The 25,480-nt window shown below is 40.5% G+C and overlaps 1 protein-coding gene across 5 annotated transcripts in view; it reads right to left on the bottom strand.

Annotated features, from left to right (window-relative positions):
- Positions 1-25,480, bottom strand: part of LOC147003567 (vomeronasal type-2 receptor 26-like) — a 54,030-nt gene that overhangs the window by 3,877 nt on the left and 24,673 nt on the right. For 2 of the 5 annotated variants that reach the window (XM_085842237.1, XM_085842236.1), the window contains 3 exons: positions 14,686-15,483; positions 6,341-6,550; positions 2,407-2,530 (listed from right to left, as the gene is read on the bottom strand). In XM_085842237.1, the coding sequence (XP_085698363.1) occupies positions 2,407-2,530; positions 6,341-6,550; positions 14,686-15,483 (1,132 nt within the window). Of the gene's footprint in view, positions 1-2,406; positions 2,531-6,340; positions 6,551-14,685; positions 15,484-18,631; positions 18,924-20,836; positions 21,046-21,133; positions 21,306-25,480 lie in introns of those variants that run through there. The other 3 variants (XM_085842238.1, XM_085842240.1, XM_085842239.1) reach the window with 3 other exon arrangements.

Here is a 25,480-nt window from a genome sequence, read left to right as displayed (position 1 = left end):
GAAGGTCAAGGGAGTGGGTGTCCCATGCAGTATCTCAAAAGGGGTCAAGTTAAAATGGTAGGGGGTGTTCAGGGCCAAGAGGAGGGGCACCAACCAGTCTGAACCAGTCTCCAAGGTCAAGTTAGTCAAGCACTCTTGTAGAGGTTTATTTTCTATACCGCCCTGGGCTCTGGGGATAGTACGCACAATGGGGCTTCTAATTAGTCCCCAATATCTCTGCCAATCCCTGACTTACCTTAAGAGACAAAAGCAGGACCATTGTCTGATCCAATTACCTTGGGCACTCTGAATCTCTGGAAATTTTTCTTCTAATATCTTCTTAGCTACCATGGTAGCTGTTTCCTGCTTGGTGGGGAATGTCTGAACCCATCCAGGAAAAACATCTACAAACACTAGAAGGTATTTGTAACCATATTTTCCCGGCTTAAATTCTGTAAAATCGACCTACCAATAAACTCCAGGCTGTTCTTCCCTAGGTCTTTTGCCCTGTTTACTCTTGGCTGCATAAGCATTTACTTACACTGCTCTACTATCTTTCTGGCTCAGAACCTGAGGTCTATATATAGAGAGATTTCTGAGGAATATAGTTCTCTGTTCTTGTGGGTGCCATTGTCCTACATTTTCTTGGTAATAGTTGGTAGATTATCCCAAAGGAGAGGCAGCAACCTTTTTTTGTTTTAATTGGATGTTTTCTTTATTTACATTTCAAATCTTATTCCCTTTCCCAGTTCCTTCTTCAGAAAACACCCTATCCCATTCTCTCTCCCCCTGCTTCTATGAGGGTGTTCTCCACCCACCCACCCTCTTCTGCCTCCCACCCTCAGTTTCCTTACACTGGGGCATCTATAGAGCCTTCATAGGACCAAAGACCTCTCCTCCCATTGATGTATGACAAGGCCATCCTCTGCAACGTATGCAGCTGGAGCCATGTGTATTCCTTTGTTGATTATGCCATGTTTCTTGATCAGGATCCAGAGTGTGTACACTATTTGGTAAATGTAGTTCTGGGAGCTTTTCTTCTCACCTTCTGCAGCCAACAAGATGTTTCTATGCCTGCTTTAGCCCATTTTAGCTCCCAAATAAGTAACACAGAGACCTAATAAACTTATTAACAGACATCAAGGATTGTGCTAGGCAGATATTCATCTGTGTATGGCTGCCTACTCCCACTCATTTGGCATTACCTGCAATCTGAGTATTGCAGTGGATCGCTATATTCCATGTATGTCCTCAATGCTACTCCTCTAAAAATCTGCCCATGGTGAATCTTCCTAGTCCTTCACCTATTCTTCCTTTCTTACACTATCCTTTTGACTGCCAACCCTTGACTAGGATCACAAGACCTTCCCTACTCCTTTCTGCACAGCTATAAGCTGACTCAGAGGTGATGGAATAGAATTTTTACACATCACTGAGAAGGAGATGATTGTCAATGTCAGTGCCTAGACTACAACCAGATCTCTGGATGTAGCAATCAGCACCTGAAGGCACAGTGCACAAAACCATCCCCAACATCTCCCATCAAGACACAAATGAAGAAGGAATTGCCATGGCAAGACCAAGATGGCAGGTAATAGGACATTGGGTTGGGAAGTAGGCCAGTTCAGAAATTTCTGGTTAGGATAGCTCAGAATCTACCTAGGTATAGTGACTGAAGCTTTTAATACATATAAAAGCCTCCATATTGTTATTCAAATGAAGGGCTGGAATAGAAAATCACTTACTTTTATAACAGTTTCCAATAGATAATCCATGAGGTTGTGCAATTATGGATCATTCATTTGTCTTTCTCAATAAAGCACTTTCCAAGGAATAATTATAAGGGAAGCATTCTCTTATTTTTTCGTTGTGAGCCTAGCCTTTAATGGATGAGCCATCTCTCCAACCCGGGAAGCATTCTGAATGGTGTTCCTACCTAAGTCCACAGGAAAGCAAAGACTGGCACACCTCAGTAGATAGGAGAGATGGTATAAATGAGAATGGCCCCCATAGGCTCATATATTTGAATGTTTGGTTCCTACAGGGTGGACAGTTAGAGATGGATTGGTAGCTGTCGCCTTATTGGAGGAGGTGTGTCACAAGATATGGCCTCTGAGAGTTCAAAATCCAACATCAGGTCCACTCTCCACATTAACAACTGCATGCTGCCTGTGAATCAGAACTTAAGTTCTCAGACACTGGTGTAACATCATGCCTGATTACCTCCTGCCACATGTCCTGCAATTATAGCCATGGACTCAGCCTGTGAAACTCTAAGTAAGCCCCATTTCAATAAGTTTCTTTTAGAAACTGCCTAGGTCATGGTGTCTCTTTACAACAGTAGAATAGTTATTAAGACATTGGAGAAATACAGTAAGCTCACATTGCCCTGTGAATCTCTCAGATTCCAGTTCCATAAGCCCTTACCTCTTTGGTCTGCAAACTGTCCCTCAGGGCATGGCCTGCAATCAAAACAGCAGTGGGGGGCTCCCAGTCGGGGTACCTGGCTGAACCCTGGAAGGCAGCTTTCACTGCAGATGGAGGTGGGCACCTAGTAACAAGGAGCATAGTGTCACCAGTGATTCTCCAGAGATAAAGATGCCTGAACTCACACTGAGAAGCAGAACAGAAAAGTTTCCTCTCAGCCCACTATATGAGAGGCCTTTCAGAAAATATTTCTGCCCAAGTGATGCCAAACTGTACAGCTACCATTGTGTGTAATAGAGGATGGGCTACATATAGTTTCCCTAGCTATAGCTTCAGACCTATAAGAAACTGTGTGAGGGTTGGCTTCCAATCTCTCTGTAGCTCATATGTTAACAATTGATGGTAAAGGGCTATAGAGATGACTCAGCTGTCAGGAGTGTGTGCTGCTCACTGACAGAAGCAGTGTTCAATCCCCAGCACCCACAGAGCACCTCACAGCATAACTCCAGTTCCAGAGGATCCAATTCTCTCTTCTGACTTCTGCAAGCACCAAATGTATACATAATACACAAATATTTGTGCAGGCAAAGTATCCATATATGCAAAATAAACAATGAAAACTATAATATTGTCAGACATTACAGACACACTGCCATTCCCTTCTGTCAAGTCAGCCTGCTTGTCTCAGTTACAAAACCATCATTTTCCCACTATTTCTTTCTATTTATCTCTTTTCTTCTTTTAGATACAATCCATAGCCTGAGCATGCTTCCTTTGATACTCTCAACATTCTATTTCTTATTATGATGCTCCCTGGTGCCTTGTGGCTGCTTGAAGGCCTCTGTGCCTAACTCAGAGGACATGGTTGCCTTTCTTCCTCTTCCCCAGCTCCCTCCCCTGTAAAGATGTTGAGATTTACAATTTGACTATCCTGTGGTTTTCTCATAAACTCAAAGTGTTCTTGAGCTTCAAAAAGACTAAAATTGTGGATAATGACTCCGTTAAAACACACACACACACACAAACTTTCAGAGTACACTCTTTTCATGGGACTTACAAGGACTGACTCGGTTTCTCTTGGCCCAGCTCTACTTCCAGGCAAGGATCATCAAGTTAGAAATGTGGGATGCTGAGGTATCTGCCACAGCAGAAAGCCAAGGAAATCCCAACCAGGTCAACCCCATTGAAAAGTACTTCAAAACAATCTTCTGAACATTGACCATGTGTCCTTTATACTTGACAAATCCAAGAATGGGAACCTCATTCTCCTGTGGAAACCTTAAGACCACCACAGACAGGTGATGCCACCAGACCTAAGTTAGACAAAGTTGCAGAGGAGGGGACTCTATCCACTGGCATATGCTGAGGTCCAGCACAGCATCACAGGGTTCTCCGGGAAATGCAGCAAGGGTAGCAATGGAAATCAGGGCCAGAAGCTGATGACTTCTTGGAATCTAACTCTTTAACTCTTTGCTATTCTGTGACCAAAAGCAGTTGGCTTCTGGCAATTAACTCCTGCTGACAGAAGCAGGGGTAAAGAAAAAGCTTGGTTACTTAAGTTCTTTTCTCTTTGACCCAGGCTTCTCTGTGGCCAGGCAAGAGGCTTAAGAGTTCCTTAACTCTTTGTGAGCCAAAGAGGAAAGGAAGAGAAAGGGAAGAAAAAAGAAGGGAGGGGAGGGGAGGGGAGGGGAGGGGAGGGGAGGGGAGGGGAGGGGAGGGGAGGGGAGGGGAGGGGAGGAGATTTTCAGGCAAATACAGAGACACACATACTAGATGAAGATAAAGAAAGATGCACTGTCACTTTTTATAGTTCTTAGTTTTTATACTTTGTCAAGATAATTGATAACATGATTTTCTAAGCTGTTTTTCCATTCCATAAGTTCATAGTAAGTTTAAGTCAACAGTTTGTGTCATAGATCTATAAGATTTAAGGAGTTACTGCAGAATTGTTTACATGTCTTTCAATTAAGACTAGTACCTAAATATTCATTATCTGTTACTAGCTCCATAAGTTCATTATAACTTTAAAGCAATAATTTTTATGTCATAAGTTAGCACTGTTTTGCCAAGAAACAAATCATCTACCTTGTGTCTTACTTTTTTGAAGCATTGTATAGATAGACTAGTCAATCATTTATTTTCTGCCCTTGCACCTATAATAAATTGCCCTTACCAATAGTTACCAGTTGGGGGCCTTGTTCCTTATCTAAAAACAGTGTTCTCTTTGACTGTACATTTGTTCCAAACCTGCTTTCTTTTCCTAGTACAATTATCCTGTGACACATGAAACAATTTGCAGCTGTTATTATATAGGGGCCTTGAGATTACTTGTATCAGTTTAGGAATGCAATAAAACCATTACCTGGAATTATGCAATCATCAATTCATCTATACAGCATTACTACTAAAAAACACAGATTCATTTTGATTCTGCAGGAGATCTACCAAATAGAGTGGGTTGATACACAGGAATCATTAGGCTATATAATAGTGACAGGAAAGGCATATCAGCAGCCAGAAGCACACCTAGGATGAAGTCTCTAAGGACCTGTATCTCACAGAACACCCATCACAGCTATACAATTTTGTGCCATCTCCAAAAAAAAATACACCTGCTTGCCATAGCCTTTCCTAGATGGCTTATAATAGGCACAGGACAGAAAGCTGAGTTATTTTGATGCATCAGATTACACACATAGACAGGTCTACATCAAAGCAGCTGATAATTTTGTTAATAAACATCAGCATTTGAACCTCATATGTTTCCAAAAGTCTTGTGTATTGAATCACTGGTTACAAGATAATGGGTTTTTTGAAGAACCATTGAATACTGATGCATCTGACCTAATCAATTCCTTGATGGACTCTTAATTTAATGAACTATTGTAGATGGTGGAAGGAGAACATGGGAATTAATTGAGGAATGTATCAATGGGGCTATGCACTTGTAAGATATAATGTGTTTACCTATCAAATCTATCTATACAACAACCTCCAACTCACTGGTCCCATGAATTGGGAAACCTCTTCCACCAAACACACCTGCTGCCAAGACATATTGCCTCAGCCACACATACCCAAAGCAATGATCCATCTGGCCTTGGATCTCTCATACCATGAGTCAATAAAAAAACCTTTCCTGACTTCACAGATACTCTGGTATTTGTCATGGATGGGAAATCTATCACAACAAGTAACCTGAGGGTGTCTGCTGAGACCACTTCCCAGATAGCCCATGCAAAAGTGTTTGGCTTAGTGGGTCACAGCCTTCCTCTTCACAGAGCAATTCCAGAATACAGACAATGAAAATACTCTCAAAATACCAAGAAGTACACATTCTGGTTCTATTTTGTGAGTCTAGTATATCTTCTCCTCATTTTATACAAGTGTCTATGATATAAATATGTGTATTTTGTTTTTACATCTATGTAGAATCACATGCATGTATGTACTACTGCATGTGCTGGCCCAAGGTTACTGTTGGGGAATCATCCTCCATTGCATTTCCACTCTGCACATTGACACTCAAAGTAAAACTATGAGATAACTTGAATGGCAAGTCTCACTAGCTAACTTGCTATGAGCATCCAATTCATGTCACCTTCAAAAACAAAATTACAAGTAGAACACACTGCCAGTTAGCATGTACAAACTTATTGGAGATCCAAAGTCTGGGCCTTGTGCTTGCTTGCACAGCAAACACTTTAGCCAGTGAGCCATTATTATAGCCCCAGCTCTGATACATTCATTTTTGCTGGTCAATAAATTATCACTCGAAGAAAGGTCTCTTGTAAGGTAAAGAGCATGGTCAGTTATAACTGAATGGCCTACATCCACTTCATGCATAAGTAGGCATGAGGAACCCTGGACTTGAAATTTCCCAGAGACTTTGAAACACTAGGACAACAGTTTTCTCTGCATTCAGGGAACTTACTTGCAGATCCTCCTTCAACTGAACCATCATTTTGTTCCCTGAAGACGCTTGAGGGTCTATCATGCCTACGTGGACCAAGTGGAATACACCTGCAGGAGTCCTCTGCCCTTGTAAAATATCAAATTTTGTCACCAAATCTCCGTTGGCATCAAACATAATCTTGATTCCATCCAGAGTCTTGAAGTGTACCTTTTTGAGGGCATGGAGCAGCTGGGAAAGAAAGGGAAATATTGTTGACTGTCCAGGGACTGTTCAGTGTCTTGTCCAAATGGTGTCTGAAGGTTTACAGAGCTACTTCAATCAAAACTATCCACAGTAATCATAAGGGGGTAAAACACATACAATATTTCTAAGGACTCAAGAAAATATTCTAGCTTTACTAAAGTAATAATTTATAATACTTGATCCAGATCAGTTTTAAGAGAGAAAACACATCTCACATTCAGCAGGGATTTCAGAGAACAACTCAACAGGAATGCTCTGTTCTGCTGCAATGTGAGACACAGGAATTGAATTTATGCTTGGAAACAAGAGCCTTTACCCACTGAGACGTCTCATCAGCCTTAAAATTGAACCCAAAATATTACAATGTGATAACTTGGCTCCAGTGTCTCATTTGTTTGTGCACTACTGTCCTCACACTTCCTATCATACTCTTTAGACTCCAAACCCTAGCAAGACTTCCACAGAGGCTCCAGCCCACCTAGGCCTCCCAATCACTTTGACCAGGCTATTCCACCCCTTCAGCTCCACACATGTGGTTCATCTTATTTATCTCCATTCTAGGGTGCAGGCACATGCTGTCCCTACCATCTGTAATCCTATCACTTCTTCCCATAGTGATACTTCTTACCCTTGATTCAGACCTCAGGTATTTCCTGACAGACCTTCTCAGGTCTTACTAGGCTCTTCACTTGCTCATCACTCCTTCATTTACTTTACATCTTCATCCTAGATTACACCCAGTTATCACCACACACATATATTTTTATTTTGTGATAGTATTTTGCTATGTAATATAGATTGGCATGGAACTTGATTCTCTTGCCTCAATCTCCTGTGTACTAAGATGGGTCACTGAACTTGGCCTCCTGTAATTTCTAATCTGTGCACCTTGACCAAAAAGCCAACAACTATCACTGTTCTTCTGGTTCAAAACTATGTGCATCTTTCACTTAGCACATAGAGACTCAGATAATCTCTCTGAAGGCAATGAAAACATAGCCCCTCCTTAACCACCACACTTATTTTACCTCATCAGTGAGTAGTGTGTCTTCCAAGGGTCATCATGCATATCTAGGCCTATTCTACACAAAGAAGAATGGAAAATGTAGATGGGAGAGAGAGAGAGAGAGAGAGAGAGAGAGAGAGAGAGAGAGAGAGAGAGAGAGAGAGAGAGAGAGAGACTGGATACTGGAGGAAAATGAAAAAAGGTTTTATATAAATGTATGAAATTTTAAAATAATAGTATACATAGAAAATGAGATAAGGACATGAGAGTTGGCTCAGTCATTAAAGTCTTGCCACACAAGTTAGAAGACAGGAATTAAAATATCCAGAACCATCCTAAATGATAGGTGAATGTGGCATTACCTCTGTACAGCTTCATGGGGATCGAGCGAGGCAATACCCAGAGTAAGTTATGTACCATCACAAGCCATATCAACAAGTTCTAGGTTTGAGTGAGATACCATGCCCCAAAGAATAAGGTAGAAGAGTGATTGAAGGGTAATTTCTCACATCATCCTCAGACTTTCTGAGGCATATACACACTGTAATCACATCTCAATCATATGCCTGCATGCCTGCCTACACACACACACAAGCACACACACACGCACACACACACACACACACACACACACATATTGACAGAGAGAGAGAGAGAGAGAGAGAGAGAGAGAGAGATTTGATATGTCTTTGAAACTCTGACTTTTAGCATGCCTGTACTAAAAGCATCCATGTATATCTAAGCTCAAATTTAGGACAGTAAAATGTTTACCATTATATGAAAATTAAATGTACTAGGTATCTTGTATTTGTACAAAAGCAACCCACTGGAACTGGATTCATCTGATATCACACACACAGCATGGATTCCTTGAAAAATGCAGCTTCGCTCTTTCGGTCAGAAAAGCACCAGGGTAGCTAGGGCACAGGGTCGGCTGACACTTGCCAGCTACCCACAACACCCGCCACAGGATCTTAAGACTTCTGGTGAGTGGAACACAGCTTCTGCTCCAAACCAATTGCGCACGGGACCCGAGACTGCATTAGTTAGGGAAGCAGAAACCGGCCTGAGTAGGGACACAGGCCTCATCCAGGCGGACCAGCACCAGGGTAGCTAGAGCGCAGGGTGGGCTGACACCCGCCAGCTACCCACGACCCCCGCCACAGGATTTTGAGACTGCTGGTGAGTGGAACACAGCTTCTGCTCCAATCTTTAAACAGTGACAACGACAACAACTAACCCCAGAGATTACCAGATGGCGAAAGGTAAACGTAATAATCTTACTAACAGAAACCAAGACCACTCACCATCATCAGAACCCAGCACTCCCACTTCGCCCAGTCCAGGGCACCCCAACACACCGGAAAAGCTAGACACGGATCTAAAAGCATATCACCTGATGATGGTAGAGGACTTCAAGAAGGACTTTAATAACACACTTAAAAAAATACAGGAGACACTGCTAAACAGGTAGAAGACATTAAAGAGGAAGCACAAAAATCCCTTAAAGAATTGCAGGAGAACACTGCTAAAGAGTTACAAATCCTTAAAGAAAAACAGGATAACCTAATCAAACAGGTAGAAGTCCTTAATGAAAAACAGGAAAACACATCCAAACAGATGATGGAAATGAACAAAACCATACTAGACCTAAAAAGGGAAGTAGACACAATAAAGAAAACCCAAAATGAGGCTACACTGGAGATAGAAAACCTAGGAAAGAAATCTGGAACCATAGATACCAGCATCAGCAACAGAATACAAGAGATGGAAGAGAGAATCTCAGGTGCAGAAGATTCCATAGAGAACATCGGCACAACAATCAAGGAAAATGTAAAATGCAAAAAGATCCTAACTCAAAACATCCAAGAAATACGGGACACAATGAGAAGACCAAACCTACGGATAATAGGAGTGGATGAGAATGAAGATTTTCAACTCAAAGGACCAGCAAACATCTTCAACAAAATTATAGAAGAAAACTTCCCAAATCTAAAGAAAGAGATGCCCATGAACATACAAGAAGCCTACAGAACTCCAAATAGACTGGACCAGAAAAGAAATACCTCCCGACACATAATAATCAGAACAACAAATGCTCTAAATAAAGATAGAATACTAAAAGCAGTAAGAGAAAAAGGCCAAGTAACATATAAAGGCAAGCCTATCAGAATTACACCAGATTTTTCACCAGAGACTATGAAAGCCAGAAGATCCTGGACGGATGTTATACAGACACTAAAAGAACACAAATTCCAGCCCAGGCTACTATACCCAGCCAAACTCTCAATTAACATAGAGGGAGAAACCAAAGTATTCCACGACAAAACCAAATTCACACATTATCTCTCCACGAATCCAGCCCTTCAAAGGATAATAACAGAAAAAAACCAATACAAGGACAGGAACCACACCCTAGAAACAACAAGAAGGTAATCCCTCAACAAAGCTAAAAGTAGACAGCCACAAGAACAGAATGCCAACTTTAACAACAAAAATAACAGGAAACAACAATTACTTTTCCTTAATATCTCTTAATATCAATGGACTCAACTCCCCGATAAAAAGACATAGACTAACAAACTGGCTACACAAGACCCAACATTTTGCTGCTTACAGGAAACTCATCTCAGAGAAAAAGATAGACACTACCTCAGAATGAAAGGCTGGAAAACAATTTTCCAAACAAATGGTATGAAGAAACAAGCTGGAGTAGCCATTCTAATATCTGATAAGATTGACTTCCAACCCAAAGTCATTAAAAAAGACAGGGAGGGACACTTCATACTCATCAAAGGTAAAATCCTCCAAGAGGAACTATCAATCCTGAATATCTATGCTCCAAATACAAAGGCAGCCACATTCATTAAAGAAACTTTAGTAAATCTCAAAGCACACATTGCACCTCATACAATAATAGTGGGAGACTTCAACACACCACTTTCACCAATGGACAGATCATGGAAACAGAAACTAAACAGGGACACAGAGAAACTAAGAGAAATTATGAATCAAATGGATCTGGCAGATATCTACAGAACATTCTATCCTAAAACAAAAGGATATACCTTCTTCTCAGCACCTCATGATACCTTCTCCAAAATTGACCACATAATTGGTCACAAAGCAGGCCTCAACAGATACAAAAATATTGAAATTGTCCCATGCATCCTATCAGATCACCATGGACTAGGGCTGATCTTCAATAACAAAATAAATAATAGAAAGCCAACCTTCACGTGGAAACTGAACAACACTCTTCTCAATGATACCTTGGTCAAGGAAGGAATAAAGAAAGGAATTAAGGACTTTTTAGAGTTCAATGAAAATGAAGCCACAACATACCCAAACTTATGGGGCGCAATGAAAGCATTTCTAAGAGGAAAACTCATAGCTCTGAGTGCCTCCAACATACCTAAAAGCACTAGAACAAAAGGAAGCAAATTAACCCAAGAGGAGTAGACGGCAGGAAATAATCAAACTCAGGGGCGAAATCAACCAAGTGGAAACAAGAAGAACTATTCAAAGAATCAACCAATCAAGGAGCTGGTTCTTTGAGAAAATCAACAAGATAGATAAACCCTTAGCCAGACTCACTAGAGGGCACAGGGAAAGCATCCTAATTAACAAAATCAGAAATGAAAAGGGAGACATAACAACAGATCCTGAAGACATCCAAAACACCATCAGATCCATCTACCAAAGGCTATACTCAACAAAACTGGAGAACCTGGATGAAATGGAGAAGTTCCTAGACAGATACCAGGTACCAAAGTTGAATCAAGATCAGGTTAATGATCTAAACAGCCCTATATCCCCCAAAGAAATAGAAGCAGTCATTAATAGTCTCCCAACTAAAAAAAGCCCAGGACCAGATGGGTTTAGTGCAGAGTTCTATCAGACCTTCAAAAAAGATCTAATCCCAGTTCTTCACAAACTATTCCACAAAATAGAAACAGAAGGTACTCTACCCAACTCATTCTATGAAGCCACAATTACTCCGATACCTAAACCACAAAAAGACCCAACAAAGATAGAAAACTTCAGACCAATATCCCTTATGAATATTGATGCAAAAATCCTCAATAAAGTTCTTGCTAACCGAATACAAGAACACATCAAAACAATCATCCATCCTGACCAAGTAGGTTTCATCCCAGGGATGCAGGGATGGTTCAATATACAGAAATCCATCAACGTAATCCAGAATATAAACAAACTCAAAGACAAAAACCACATGGTCAACTCCTTAGATGCGGAAAAAGCATTTGACAAATCCAACACCCATTCATGATAAAAGTCTTGGAAAGATCAGGAATTCAAGGCCCATACCTAAACATGATAAAAGCAATCTACAGCAAACCAGTAGCCAACATCAAAGTAAATGGTGAGAAGCTTGAAGCAATCCCTCTAAAATCAGGGACAAGACAAGGCTGTCCACTTTCTCCATACCTATTCAACATTGTACTTGAAGTCCTAGCCAGAGCAATTCGACAACAAAAGGAGATCAAAGGGATACAAATTGGAAAAGATGAAGTCAAAATATCACTTTTTGCAGATGATAGGATAGTATATATAAGTGACCCTAAAAATTCCACCAGAGAACTCCTAAGCCTGATAAACAGCTTCGGTGAAGTAGCTGGATATAAAATTAACTCAAACAAATCAATGGCCTTTCTCTACACAAAGAATAAACAGGCTGAGAAAGAAATTCGGGAAACAACACCCTTCTCAATAGTCACAAATAATATAAAATATCTTGGCGTGACTCTAACTAAGGAAGTGAAAGATCTGTATAATAAAAACTTCAAGTCTCTGAAGAAAGAAATTCTAGAAGATCTCAGAAGATGGAAAGATCTCCCATGCTCATTGTATCAATGTATTGGATCAACATTGTAAAAATGGCTATCTTGCCAAAAGCAATCTACAGATTCAATGCAATCCCCATCAAAATTCCAAATCAATTCTTCAACGAATTTGAAAGTGCAATCTGAAAATTCATCTGGAATAACAAAAAACCTAGGATAGCAAAAACTCTTCTCAAGGATAAAAGAACCTCTGGTGGAATCACCATGCCGGACCTAAAGCTTTACTACAGAGCAATTGTGATAAAAACTGCATGGTACTGGTATAGTGACAGACAAATAGACCAATGGAATAGAATTGAAGACCCAGAAATGAACCCACACACCTACGGGCACTTGATCTTCGACAAGGGAGCTAAAAACATCCAGTGGAAGAAAGAGAGCATTTTCAACAAATGGTGCTAGCACAACTGGTTGTTAACATGTAGAAGAATGTGAATCAATCAATTCCTATCTCCTTGTACTAAGGTCAAGTCTAAGTGGATCAAGGAACTTCACATAAAACCAGACACACTGAAACTTATAGAGGAGAAAGTGGGGAAAAGCCTTGAAGATATGGGCACAGGGGAAAAATTCCTGAATAGAACAGTAATGGCTTGTGCTGTAAGATCGAGAATTGACAAGTAGGACCTCATGAAACTTCAAAGCTTCTGCAAGGCTAAAGACACCATCAATAAGACAAAAAAAAAAACACCAACAGATTGGGAAAGGATCTTCACCTATCCTAAATCAGATAAGGGACTAATATCCAATATATATAAAGAACTCAAAAAGGTGGACTCCAGAAAGTCAAATAACCCCATTAAAAAATGGGGCTCAGATCTGAACAAAGAATTCTCACCTGAGGAATACCGAATGGCAGAGAAGCACCTGAAAAAATGTTCAACATCCTTAATCATGAGGGAAATGCAAATCAAAACCACCCTGAGATTCCACCTCACACCAGTCAGAATGGCTAAGATCAAAAATTCAGGTGACAGCAGATGCTGGCGAGGATGTGGAGAAAGTGGAACACTCCTCCATTGTTGGTGGGATTGCAAGCTTGTACAACCACTCTGGAAATCAGTCTGACGGTTCCTCAGAAAATTGGACATAGTACTACCGGAGGATCCAGCAATACCTCTCCTGGGCATATATCCAGAAGATGTCCCAACCGGTAAAAAGGACACATGCTCCACTATGTTCATAGCAGCCCTATTTATAATAGCCAGAAGCTGGAAAGAACCCAGATGTCCCTCAACAGAGGAATGGATACTGAAATTATGGTACATTTACACAATGGAGTACTACTCAGCTATTAAAAACAATGAATTTATGAAATTCCTAGCCAAATGGATGGACCTGGAGGGCATCATCTTGAGTGAAGTAACACAATCACAAAAGAACTCACACAATATGTATTCACTGATAAGTGGATATTAGCCCAAAACTTAGGATACCCAAGATATAAGATACAATTTGCTAAACGCATGAAACTCAAGACGAATGAAGACCAAAGTGTGGACACTGTGCCCCTTCTTAGAATTGGGAACAAAACACCCAGGGAAGGAGTTACAGAGACAAAGTTCATAGCTGTGATGAAAGGATGTACCATTTAGGGACTGCCGTATCCAGGGATCCATCCCATAAGCAGCTTCTAAACGCTGACACCATTGCATACACTAGCAAGATTTTGCTGAAAGGACCCAAATATAGCTGTCTCTTGTGAGACGATGCCAGGGCCTAACAAACACAGGAGTGGATGTTCACAGTCAGCTATTGGATGTATCACAGGGCTCCCAATGGAGAAGCTAGAGAAAGTACCCAAGGAGCTAAAGGGATCTGCAACCCTATTGTTGGAACAACATGATGTACTAACCAGAACCCCGGAGCTCTTGTCTCTAGCTGCATATGTATCGAAAGATGGCCTAGTCGGCCATCAATGGAAAGAGAGGCCCATTGGACTTGCAAACTTTATATGTCCCAAAATAGGGGAATGCCAGGGCCAAAAGAATGGGAATGGGTGGGTAGGGAAGTGGGGGGCGCTATGGGGGACTTTTGGGATAGCATTGGAAATGTAATTGAGGAAAATATATAATAAAAATATTAAAAATTAAAAAAAAATGCAGCTTCTATGTTGTCCCTCAGTGCATATATGGAGCATCCTTGCGGAAGTACATAGCCTGCTACACTTCTACAGCTAAGTAAAAACCATTATGCCTGTTCCCCAACCATCTCTGAACCATCCAATACACACATGTCTCTCTCACCTGCCAGGGCTGGAAGTCCTGGGAGTTTGTACCTTTCCCATCCTGGTCCTCAGAGGATATCATATCATGTAGGGCATGAGCAATGCTGTAGACAGCTGTGTAAGCAGCATCAATTCTACTCACTTCTGGAAATGGGTGTGGCTTGTTTTTCAGACTCTCATTCCCTGTGCAGAACTGGATACCCTCTGTCACTGTGCTGTTCTGGTAGGGCCATGTACAATCAAAGGTGAACTCCCAAAACTTCTTTATAAACATGTCTTCTGGGGTCTGGCTGGGGCGCAGGTGAGCAAGGAACTCAGGAAAGCCAATGGCCTTGCTGCTGTGATACAGAAGGCCAAATGTGCCTTGCAACACCTGGGAAATGCCTGGTATGGTCAGGGCAAGTGCCATGTGCAGAGTGTCTTTGCTGACCCACACCTGTCCTGAGACATGGACAGCCTGTAAGCCATACAAGATGAGCTGGAAATTAGAATTGCTCAAGAAAACCAGAACAACTCTGGCTGTACATTTCTGCATCTTCTGGACAGTCTCTTCAATCTTCCCCAAGGACTGATGGGAAGGGACCTGAAGGTGATACTCAATGCACACACCAGCTGGACTCAGCTGCTGAGTAGCCAGAGAGCTGGCCTGCTGCCCAAAGTCATCATCTTGGGCAAGAATGATCACCCAGGACCATTGAAAGTGAATTATCAGCTGGGTAACTGCATGGGAAGATGTAATGTCACTAGTCAGGGTCCGAAGAAAAGATGGAAACTGGATCTTGTCACTCAGGCTGGGTAGTGAAGATGAGTAACTGACCTGTCAAGGAAGAGCCAGGCAATATGAAAGTAGATGAGATCCAGGACTCGGGAGCAAGCTAATGGTCTGGTTTGAATGTCAGAAGGATGGGGATGGGAGATATCTCAGCAGTTCCAGCCCTTGCTCATTTGTACAGGACCCAAGTCGTATTCCAGGCTCCCACATCTGGTGGCTCACAACTATTTATAACTCCAGCCCCAGAAAATCTGACACTTGCTTCTGGCTTCCTCCCACACCTGTTGCATAGACTCACACAGACATATACACATACACATAAATGTATATTATAACCTAAAGCATAACAATTTTCAGGAAAGGAAATGAAAATAATGTGTTGCATTTACCTTTAGCTACCACACCTAGCTCCAGAAACAGGTCAGGATACCAGCCCCAACCCAGCTTCCCTTGCCACAGATAAAAGAAACACACACACACACACACACACACACACACACACACACACAGTTGTTCCTTTTCAACTTGCCTTTGGACACAATTGCTGGACACTACTATCTCCCTCCTGGAAAAGTGTGCCCTTGACAATATTCTTATCTCCAAACCTCCTACCTGCCTTAAACTTTAGTTGCTAAGATAAGTTGTTTAGTCCCTGATAAATCTCCCTGACCACTCACCTGTAAGAGGGGCCACAGGTCTCATTCCTCCTGAGACCTCGCATGGCTACTTGGTTCTTCTCTCTCCAAAGCATGGCGAACTCTCCTCCCTTGCATATGTCTCTTTTCCTCCAGAGACTTGGAAGTCCCGCCTATTCCTTCCGCCCAGGAAATGGCCCATGGTTTCTTTACTGACAGATCAAGAACCAATTGGGGAGCAAGATAGTATCAGAACCATCCCTACAATAATGCTCTGTAAAAAGTGCTGATTCTACCAAGCAGCTGTGTGCCCTTCACTAGCCGATCATCACAGACAGCCCTGTAGCTTTTCATCATCTGTCCTTCCCATTGCCCACCCCTATATTTGTTTCCAGCACCTCAGCTAGGCTTGTTCTGATTCTCTCATTTGCACACAGCTGTTTGGATGTTCCTTAGAAAATTTGTGTCTGTGCGTGTGTGTGTCTATATTTGTGTCTATGTTTCTATGTCTGTATGTCTGCCTGCCTTTCAATGATGATACATGTATAGACATAGAAGACAAATTTGGGGGCCGGTTTTCCAGAGGCTCAAACTCAGGCCATCAAGCTTGTTAGCAAGCACCCTTACTCAATGAGCCATCTTGCTGTACCTGATAAGAACAAATGAATTATGGGCTTTTATCAAACCACCATTGTGAGGTTTTCCAGATGTAAGAGAAATGGGAATCTGATTTATCAATTTGTTAAGGAGGAGGTGTTAATATGTTCTTAAAACAGAGAGTACTTGGAGATGTGACACGTGGGTTCTGTGTCTGTGGTGGTTTGGTCTGGTCTGGTCTGGTCTGGTCTGGCCTTTTGTGGTCCAGTCTAGTAGGTATGGTTTTGAGAGGCACCAATTGTGGCTGGTCAGCCTCAGAGTATGAGTGAATACCTTCTTCTACTACAAACAGTGTAAAGTTTATACTGTCTTAAGACAAAGGTCCTAGCTTCTGGTTGCTTCTTGTGGAGAGAAAAGGCTCACTTAAACTCATGCAGGTGGTCTTGCCAGGCTGTGCAATAAAACAAAAGCTATTCTGTTATGTTTGGATTGCAGATAAGCTATGATCATTTCTATGCATAAGTTTGTCCCATGAAACACATATTACTAGTTGAAAATAAATTATATTTTAATACAAATATTAGGACAAACAGACTAAAAACAATTCATTGATTTTCACAAACTCAAAATTTTTCTATTATCTATGAATAAGTGTTTCTCCTGTATGAATGATTTGCACCACATAAACATCTGCTAACCATGCAGGACAGAAGAGGGAGTCACATGTCTGGGAATGGAGTTACAGATTCATATAAACCACCATGTGGTTATTGGGATTTGAAATTTTTCTAAAAGAACTCTCAGTGTTCTTTATCTCTGAGCCGTATCTCCAGTCCTGAAATTCAAATTTAACTAAAATTTATCTTGCAGCCCTACAAGATGGAATACAAGAAGTTCTTTTAAAATATTCAATGTATCAAGTTTCTGTTCTGAGCATAATAGTACACAGGACTCAGACATCAAAGGGAAGAAGATCAAGAGTTCAAGGGCAACCTAGATTACACAGAGAAATGCTGCATACATGCACACACACACACACACAAATACACACCCAGAAAAAAACAGAAACGAAGTTTGGTTTTGGGTATGTTATCATTTACGGAGAAAAAAAATGAAGTTTCTACCAATTTAAATATGCCTCATTTTGAGGATGGAGAGATACCAAGATGACTAAAAGCACTTGCTGCAAAATCATAAGGATAGGAGCTCAGATCCTAGTACTCCTAGAACTAGTTGGGCATCCCCTTCATGACAATAACCTCAGCTCTGAGAGGGATACACACAGGAGGCTGGGTGGAGCTTTCAACCTTCCAGCCTAGCCAAGAAATCATGGGCTGTAGGTTCAGGAAGAGATCTTGACTAAAGGGATAGGTGGAGAGTGATGTAGGAGGCCTCTCGGGCCTCCACAGATATGAAAAGGTTCATGTACACACACACACACATGCACACTATCACACTATTTCTAATAATAATAATAAATTGATGGATTGATTAATATGGTGATGGAGAGATTAGTGAGTGGTTAACACTACTTGGTCCTCTATCATAGGACCCAAGTTTAATTTCAAGCACCCTCATGACACATAAAAACTATATGTAACAACAGTTCTAGAAAGTCCAATGCTCCCTTCTGATGTCCACAAGCTAGCTAGCTATATATATAAATATATATATATATATATATGTATATATATACATATATATGTGACAAAATACTCAATACACATAAAATTTTTTAAATAAATTTTTAAATAATAAAAAATTTTCTCACTTTTTTTTCAATGCAGGAGATGATAATTATTTCTAAATTATCAATACATGGAGGAGAGAACCATGTTGGACATGGAGAATATTTCAGGGAAGCTGGCTCCTCAGCAGAGCTGCTCACTGCTGTGACCATCACCGTCATCATTAAGAGACTGCACCACATTCACTAAAGAATAAGGCTTTGTGCAACTCACCTGGGGAAACTTGTACAGTCCCAGAAGTCTGGCCATGGAGACAGACAGGGATGACCGTGTGTCCCCAACCAAGGCAGCCTGAGGAGAGCCATGATAGCATGTGTAGTTGGGGATGGGCTCCTCCTGCCCTGTGAGAAAGCCCATTGTCTCATAGAGGGCTCCATGCACTGAGTCCCCAGAGTTTCGAATGGAAAAGCCCAGTGTCAAATTGGGCAACAAGTGAGCACTCCTATTTATCTCTTCAATGGCAAAGACGAAACTCTGCGCCACCCGGTAGCCCCACATGGAGGCACTGAGGGAAAGAGAAGCCCACATTATCACTCATTATGTGGTAAATGGAACAAGAATGAACACTGTGACTCAAGTGATCTGAGTAAAAATGTACATCTCCTCAAACACTTGTACAGAGATGTGTACATGATGAGCACATTTCAGAAGAGTCAAATGAGAACCAGAGGGAAGGCAGAGACAGTAACCAAATGGAGAGTTTCAGAAGACAGGAAGGACATTTGAAGATCTATTTTATAGACTGGGATTGGTGGCCCACTTGTTTAATCCACCACTCAAGAGACGGAGGTAGGCAGATGGAGGTTAAAAAAACTAATAAAAAATTAAAACATACATACAACCAACACCAAAATTACTCAACAAGTCACGTGTATATATTTGTTTATATATTTATTCACATGTACTTATTCAACCATAATAATTAAAGAATAAAAGGCCATATTTAAAAGAGAGGGTGCATATTGGAGGTGTTTAAGGAAGGAGAGAAGAAAGTGTATATGGGAGGATGTTTGAGACAGGATCTCTCTATATAGCCTTCAATGATCTGGAACTAGGATATATATTGACCTCAGCTACATGAATGCTGGAATTAAAGACAAGTGCCACCATATCCAACTGATGTTGTTACGTTTTAGTTAAAGTTTTTTTTAATGTACCTTTGTTATGTATTGAATAGAGTAGATTTGTTTTGTTTTGAGTCTGAGTCTCCATATCACTCAGTATGACCTCAAATACACTATATGGCCAAGAATGACCTCAAACTTCTTTTAAGTATATATGGATATGCATGTATGTATAAGTTAGAGGTCAACTTCTAGTACCTTCTTCAGCCATGCTGAGTGTATGTGTATGTGTGTGTGTGTGTGTGTGTGTGTGTGTGTGTGTGTGTGTGTGTGTGTATTTCCCTGTGTAGTGTAAAAGCTGATGCTATAGCAGGATATTTTTTAATTGCATCTTTAAAATCATTATTGTGTGCACATATGTTTTTATAGAACCACAGAAGCTGCAACACATGGAGGTCAGCAAACAAGGTTCTGATTCAGTTCTCTTCATCCACTTTTATGTGGGTTCCAGATCATTCAGGTCATGTATCAGGCTTGAAGGCCAAGTACTTTACCCCATGAGCCTTCTCACTGCCCCTCTCCACCTTACTTCTTGTGACAGGTTACATCACTGAAACTGGACTTCATCCATTCAGCTTTTCCAATCTTTTGGAATCTTCCTGTCTCACTTTTCCTACCCACAGTTACAGATACTCATCATGATAGGTGTACATGTGGCTACTGCAAATTTAATCTCAGGTCTTCATGTTTATATAGTCAATACTTCAGCCACTCGGGCATTTCTTCAGCCCTTAATACCTTACTCCTCATTCTCCAGTCTCTACATCCCAGGTTAAAAGTTAAATTTTGGAAGAACTTAAGTGTGCAAATGATGAATTTGTTGTTGAGAGAGTAAAATCAGAAATTCAGGGTCATCTTTGAATACCAAGTGATCTGGAAGCAATGTGAGACTCTGAGTAAAAGTAACAAGCAAAAGGAGTACAATAGACTGGAACTATAAGGGCTAACGACTGATGAAAAATCTATTCAATACACATTTATTCATTTAACAAATAAGACTGCCTAGACACTACTTTAAGAAGTAAAGATATAAAAGGTTCAAGAATCCACACCTGACCTGTGGAGCTCAGACATTTCAGCCAGTACGTGAGCACCTAGATATCAGTCTGAACTAAATAAGAAAGATGGAGAGGGGAGATGTAAAAGGAGAGCAACAGAGCTACTGCATTTACACAGAGAAAGGACGTGGCCATATAGCTGGGATTCAGAGAATAAACTCTTATCCAAGCTTTCACACAGCCTTGTAAAGCTGCTTCTGGATTTCAGAGACCCCTACCCCTCATATAGCACTTACCTTGAAGTCTGCAGCACAGGTGGTGGGGCAGTGAAATTAGACAGGGTACCATCAGAAAAGTGAAAGATACAGAAGCTGCCACCCACAATTACATCTCCAGGACGGTCAAAGCGAGGACTCTGCCTTGGAATTATCCAGACTCTTGGTCCAGAAAGGGCAGACCCAGAGAGATATCCAAAGAGAACAGGAAGGAGAGTATACAGCCACATGCCTGTTAGAGGCCAAAGAGTCAATGACAAGACAGCCCCATTTGGGGAATTAGCTAACACTGAAGGAGGCTTTTATCTGGGAGATTACCTTTGATCAAGGGCCTGAGGCTAAGACCACACTGGGAACTCTAGGCTTGCAGGATGTGTGAAGAATATTGATCATGAGGTGGTAGAGATGGGTGGCTATTAAATCCCAGAACCATTAAAAGTTGTATCTCTTTCTCTTGAGCTTTCCTAGCCTCTCTTTAACCAAGATCATAGCTCTGGGCAACATCTGCCAACTACAGGAAGAATGGCAATGGGCCTGACTGACTCCTGGGGAACTTGCAAGCCCAGGAGCAGCTGTGGCCAGGGTGCTCAGGGCATTGTTTTAGAGAAAAGTCACATGTGGGTACAAGAAGTAAATATCCCAGTAGCAGATGTGAAATATGTCTAGCACATTTCATATTCTATACCTGCTGTTACCCCCACAAATCCCAAGGCTGGCAAGATTTTTCAGTTCTTAAAAATTACTTGCTATACAAACCTAATGATGTATGTTTGATCCTAAAACACTCATATATAGGTAGGAAAAGAGAAAGAATTCTACAAAAGTGTCCTCTGATTCCAGATGTAAGTCATGAACTGCACATGTGTAACACACATACACAATTCATACATACACAATGCATAATTTTATGTGAATAAAAAAGTACAAAAGTTATTGCAAATGGTATGAATAATTTCTAACATAACAGTAACCCCAATCATTTGTAAACTTAAAAATAGAGTCAAAAAGATGGCTCAGAACCTTAGCAAGTAAAGGCACCAGTTGCTAAGCCTGAGGACCCCAGATAAATCCATAATTCCCACTGAATAAAAGAGAGAACTCAGTTCTGCAACCTCTAACCTCCATATATATGCTGTGAATACTTGCATTTTCACAAAATACAGATGCAAACACAGAAGGTGCAGTGGAATTTTCCCCTAATAAATAAACATTACAAGAAACCAATCACTGGGTGGGAAGGAGGCAGGACTTCTGGGTCAGAGAGAAGAAGAGGTAACGCAGGAGACAGGAACTTCCTTTTGTAATGGGGAGAGCATAGAGGCACAATGTAGGAAGCCCGAGGCTGTCTGGTCAAGTGGCAGATCCACCAGGATTCACCACTGGAGAATTTCTAACATAGGATAGCTTAGGATGCTAGTTCTACGGCCAGCGATTGTGTTATCTATGCTTTTAAACTAAGATTGTATGATGTTTTCCTTCACACAGTGATTCACTGAGTTCCAGAGTACAGAAACAGTGTCAGGGCATATCTGTTCAAGAATACACCCGAGTGAGACAGGTGTGGCAACAGCCATCCATGGGAACTTAGCAAGCCAGGTGGAGAGAACAATTTCCAGAGTTCTGTAGAGGCATGGGTGAGACAGGCCCTGGCTAAAAGGAAAGAATGCAGACTTGGCCTGTCTGCTGGACTGGAGACAGACTGAGGCAGTGCCGAGTGGGTTGCTTTGTTAATATTTCATGCAACAAGAAGGAGCATATATAAACACACCAGTCTATCTATCAGTAAATATAAAAATTTAAGAAAATAAAATATATCAGTAATAACTCCAATTCACTGAGATTTAAGCCTATATTTACTTAACATTCATCATCAAGCCCTGCATGCTGGGCCCTCTGGTCCAAGCCAAGCTGCTCTAAGCAGCCTCCTATCCTAGGGGGACCTCCATTCTCCTGCAATGAGGCTCCCCACACCTTCACTGGACCTGGCACTCCTGAACCATATAGGTTAGCTTCCATTCACCCACTCATCTTCCAAGATCTTGAGCCCTCTGTGGAAAGCCAAGCTGCCCTCAGGAGCCACCTAGCCCAAGTGAACCTCCATATTCCTGACACTTGTCAACCCATTTTCATTAGACCTCCAGCTCCTGAACTATGCAGACCTGCAGGTCCAGAACCATAAAGACCTGAAGATCTGGATCATATAGCCCAAGGACATCCATCAGAGTCCTGCCATACGAGGACCATCTAAGTACATCCACTCACCAATACCTACTACAACAAGAATATCCAGGGACCAAAACCATCCTGATGGCTAAAGACACTCAAAAGAACAGAATCTACAACAGACAAGGCAATATGACCCCCCCAAAGCACAGCTACACCACTAAAACAAGCCCTGGATATCCTAAGACAACCAAAACACAAGAAAATGACCTGAAATCCAATCTTATAATGATGATAGAGTCCCTTGAAGGGTAAATTAACAAATTCCATAAAGAAATATAGAAAACTATGATAAAACAGAGAGAGGTCTTTAAAGAGAAAACAATTAATTCCTTTAAGACATACAGGAAAATACAATTAAACAAATGAAGGAAATAAATGAAACTGTGCAAGAACTGAAAGTGGAAACAAGCAATAAAGAAAATAACTCAGTGAATCCTAAAGATGGAAAACCTAGAGAAGAGAATAGGAACAACAAATGTAACAAAATACCAGAGATGGAAGAGAAAGACTCATAGATAGACAATACAATAGAAGAAATTGATACATCAGTAAAAGAAAATGTTAAATCTAAAAAATTCCTGACACTACACATCAAGGGAAATCAGGTATACCATGAAAACACCTAACCTTTGAATATAGGAACAGACAATAAAGAGTCCCAGCTCCAAGGCCAAGAAAATATTCTTAACAAAATCATAGAAGAAAACTTTCACAACCTAAAGAAAAAGATGCCTATAAACATACAAGAAGCTTATAGAATCCAAATCAGACTGGACTAGAAAAGGAAATCCTCCAACCACGTGATAATAAAAGCACAAAATCTACAGAAACAACAAAGAATACTAAAAGTGGAAAGGGGAAAAGGCCAGGTAATATACAAAGGCAAACTTATCATAATTACACGTGACTCCTCAACAGAGATTCTAAAAGCTAGAAGGGCCTGGACAGGTTGATACCCTGCAACCTCTAAAAAATAAAATGAAATAAAATAAAATAAAATAAAATAAAATAAAATAAAATAAAATAAAATAAAATAAAATAGAATAGAATAAAATAAAATAGAATAAAATAAAATAAAACAGGTGCCAACCTAGACTACTATACCCAGGAAAACTCTCAATCACCACAGAGGGAGAAAACAGGATATTTCAAGAAAAATCCAAATTCAAACAATATCTATACACAAATACAGCTCTATAAATAATATTAGCAGGAAAAACCTCAACCCAATCCAAGAATAACCAATTCTGGAAAAAATAAATTCCATTCCAGCAAACAGAAGGAAAGCACCAGCACACACACAGACACACACACACACAACACCACCAACATCAAAATATCAATCATTGGTTATCAATATCTGTCACCATCAATAGACTCAATTCCCCAATAAAAAGACATAGGCAAAAAAAAAAAAAAAAAGAAAGAAAAAACAGGATCCATCATTCTGCTGCATACAAGAAACACACCTTAGCAATGAAGATAAACATTATCTCAGAGTAAAGTACTGGATAAAAAGCATTCCAAGCAAATGGATCCAAAAAGGAAGATGGAGCGCTCTACTATCTAATAAAATAGAGTTTCAACCAAAATTAATCAAAAGATACAGGGAAGAACACTTCATATTCATCAAAGGAAAAATCTACCATGATGATATCTCAATTCTGAACATCTATGTCCCAAACACATGGGCACCCAAATGTGTAAAATAAAAAAAAAAAAAACATTGCTAAAGTTTAAATCTTACATCAAACCCCACACATTTATAGTGGGAGATCTCAACACACACTATAACCAACCTACAAGTCATCCAGACAAAAACTAAACAGAGAAATAATGAAACTAACACACATAATGAATCAAATGGACCTAACAGACATCTATAGAGTATTGCACCCAAACACAAAAGAATATACTACCTTCTCAGCACATCCAGGATCCTTCTCCAAAACTGACCATACAGTCTGTCACAAAACAAACCTCAACAGATACAGGAGAACTGAAATAACACCTGCTATCTTAGCATATACTTGTGGATTAAAGCTGGTCTTCAACAAAAGCAGAAACACCAGAGAGACTACATAGTCATGGAAATTGAACAACTCTCTATTCAATGATCTCTGGGTCAGGGAAGAAATAAGGAAATTAAGGACTTTCTAGAATTCAATAAAAATTAAGGCACAACATACCCAAATTTACGGGACACAGTGAAGACAGTGCTAAGAAGTTCATAGCACTGTCTCCATAAAGAAACTAGAAAGTTCTCGTACCAGAAATTTCAAAGTATACCTGAAAGTTCTAGGGAAAAAAGAAGCAAGCACACCAAAGAGGAGTAGAAGGCAGAAAATAATCAAAATCACAGCTAGAATTAATCAGCTAGAAACAAAGAAAACAATACAAAGAATCAAGAAAATAAAGAACTGATTCTTTGAGAAAATC

The sequence above is a fragment of the Mus caroli genome, unplaced genomic scaffold, assembly GCF_978045245.1.
Source record: "Mus caroli unplaced genomic scaffold, Mus_caroli_1 scaffold_8, whole genome shotgun sequence".
NCBI lineage: Eukaryota > Metazoa > Chordata > Mammalia > Rodentia > Muridae > Mus > Mus caroli.
Note: the sequence above shows the minus strand (reverse complement) of the source record. Positions and strands in the feature narration are given on the sequence as shown.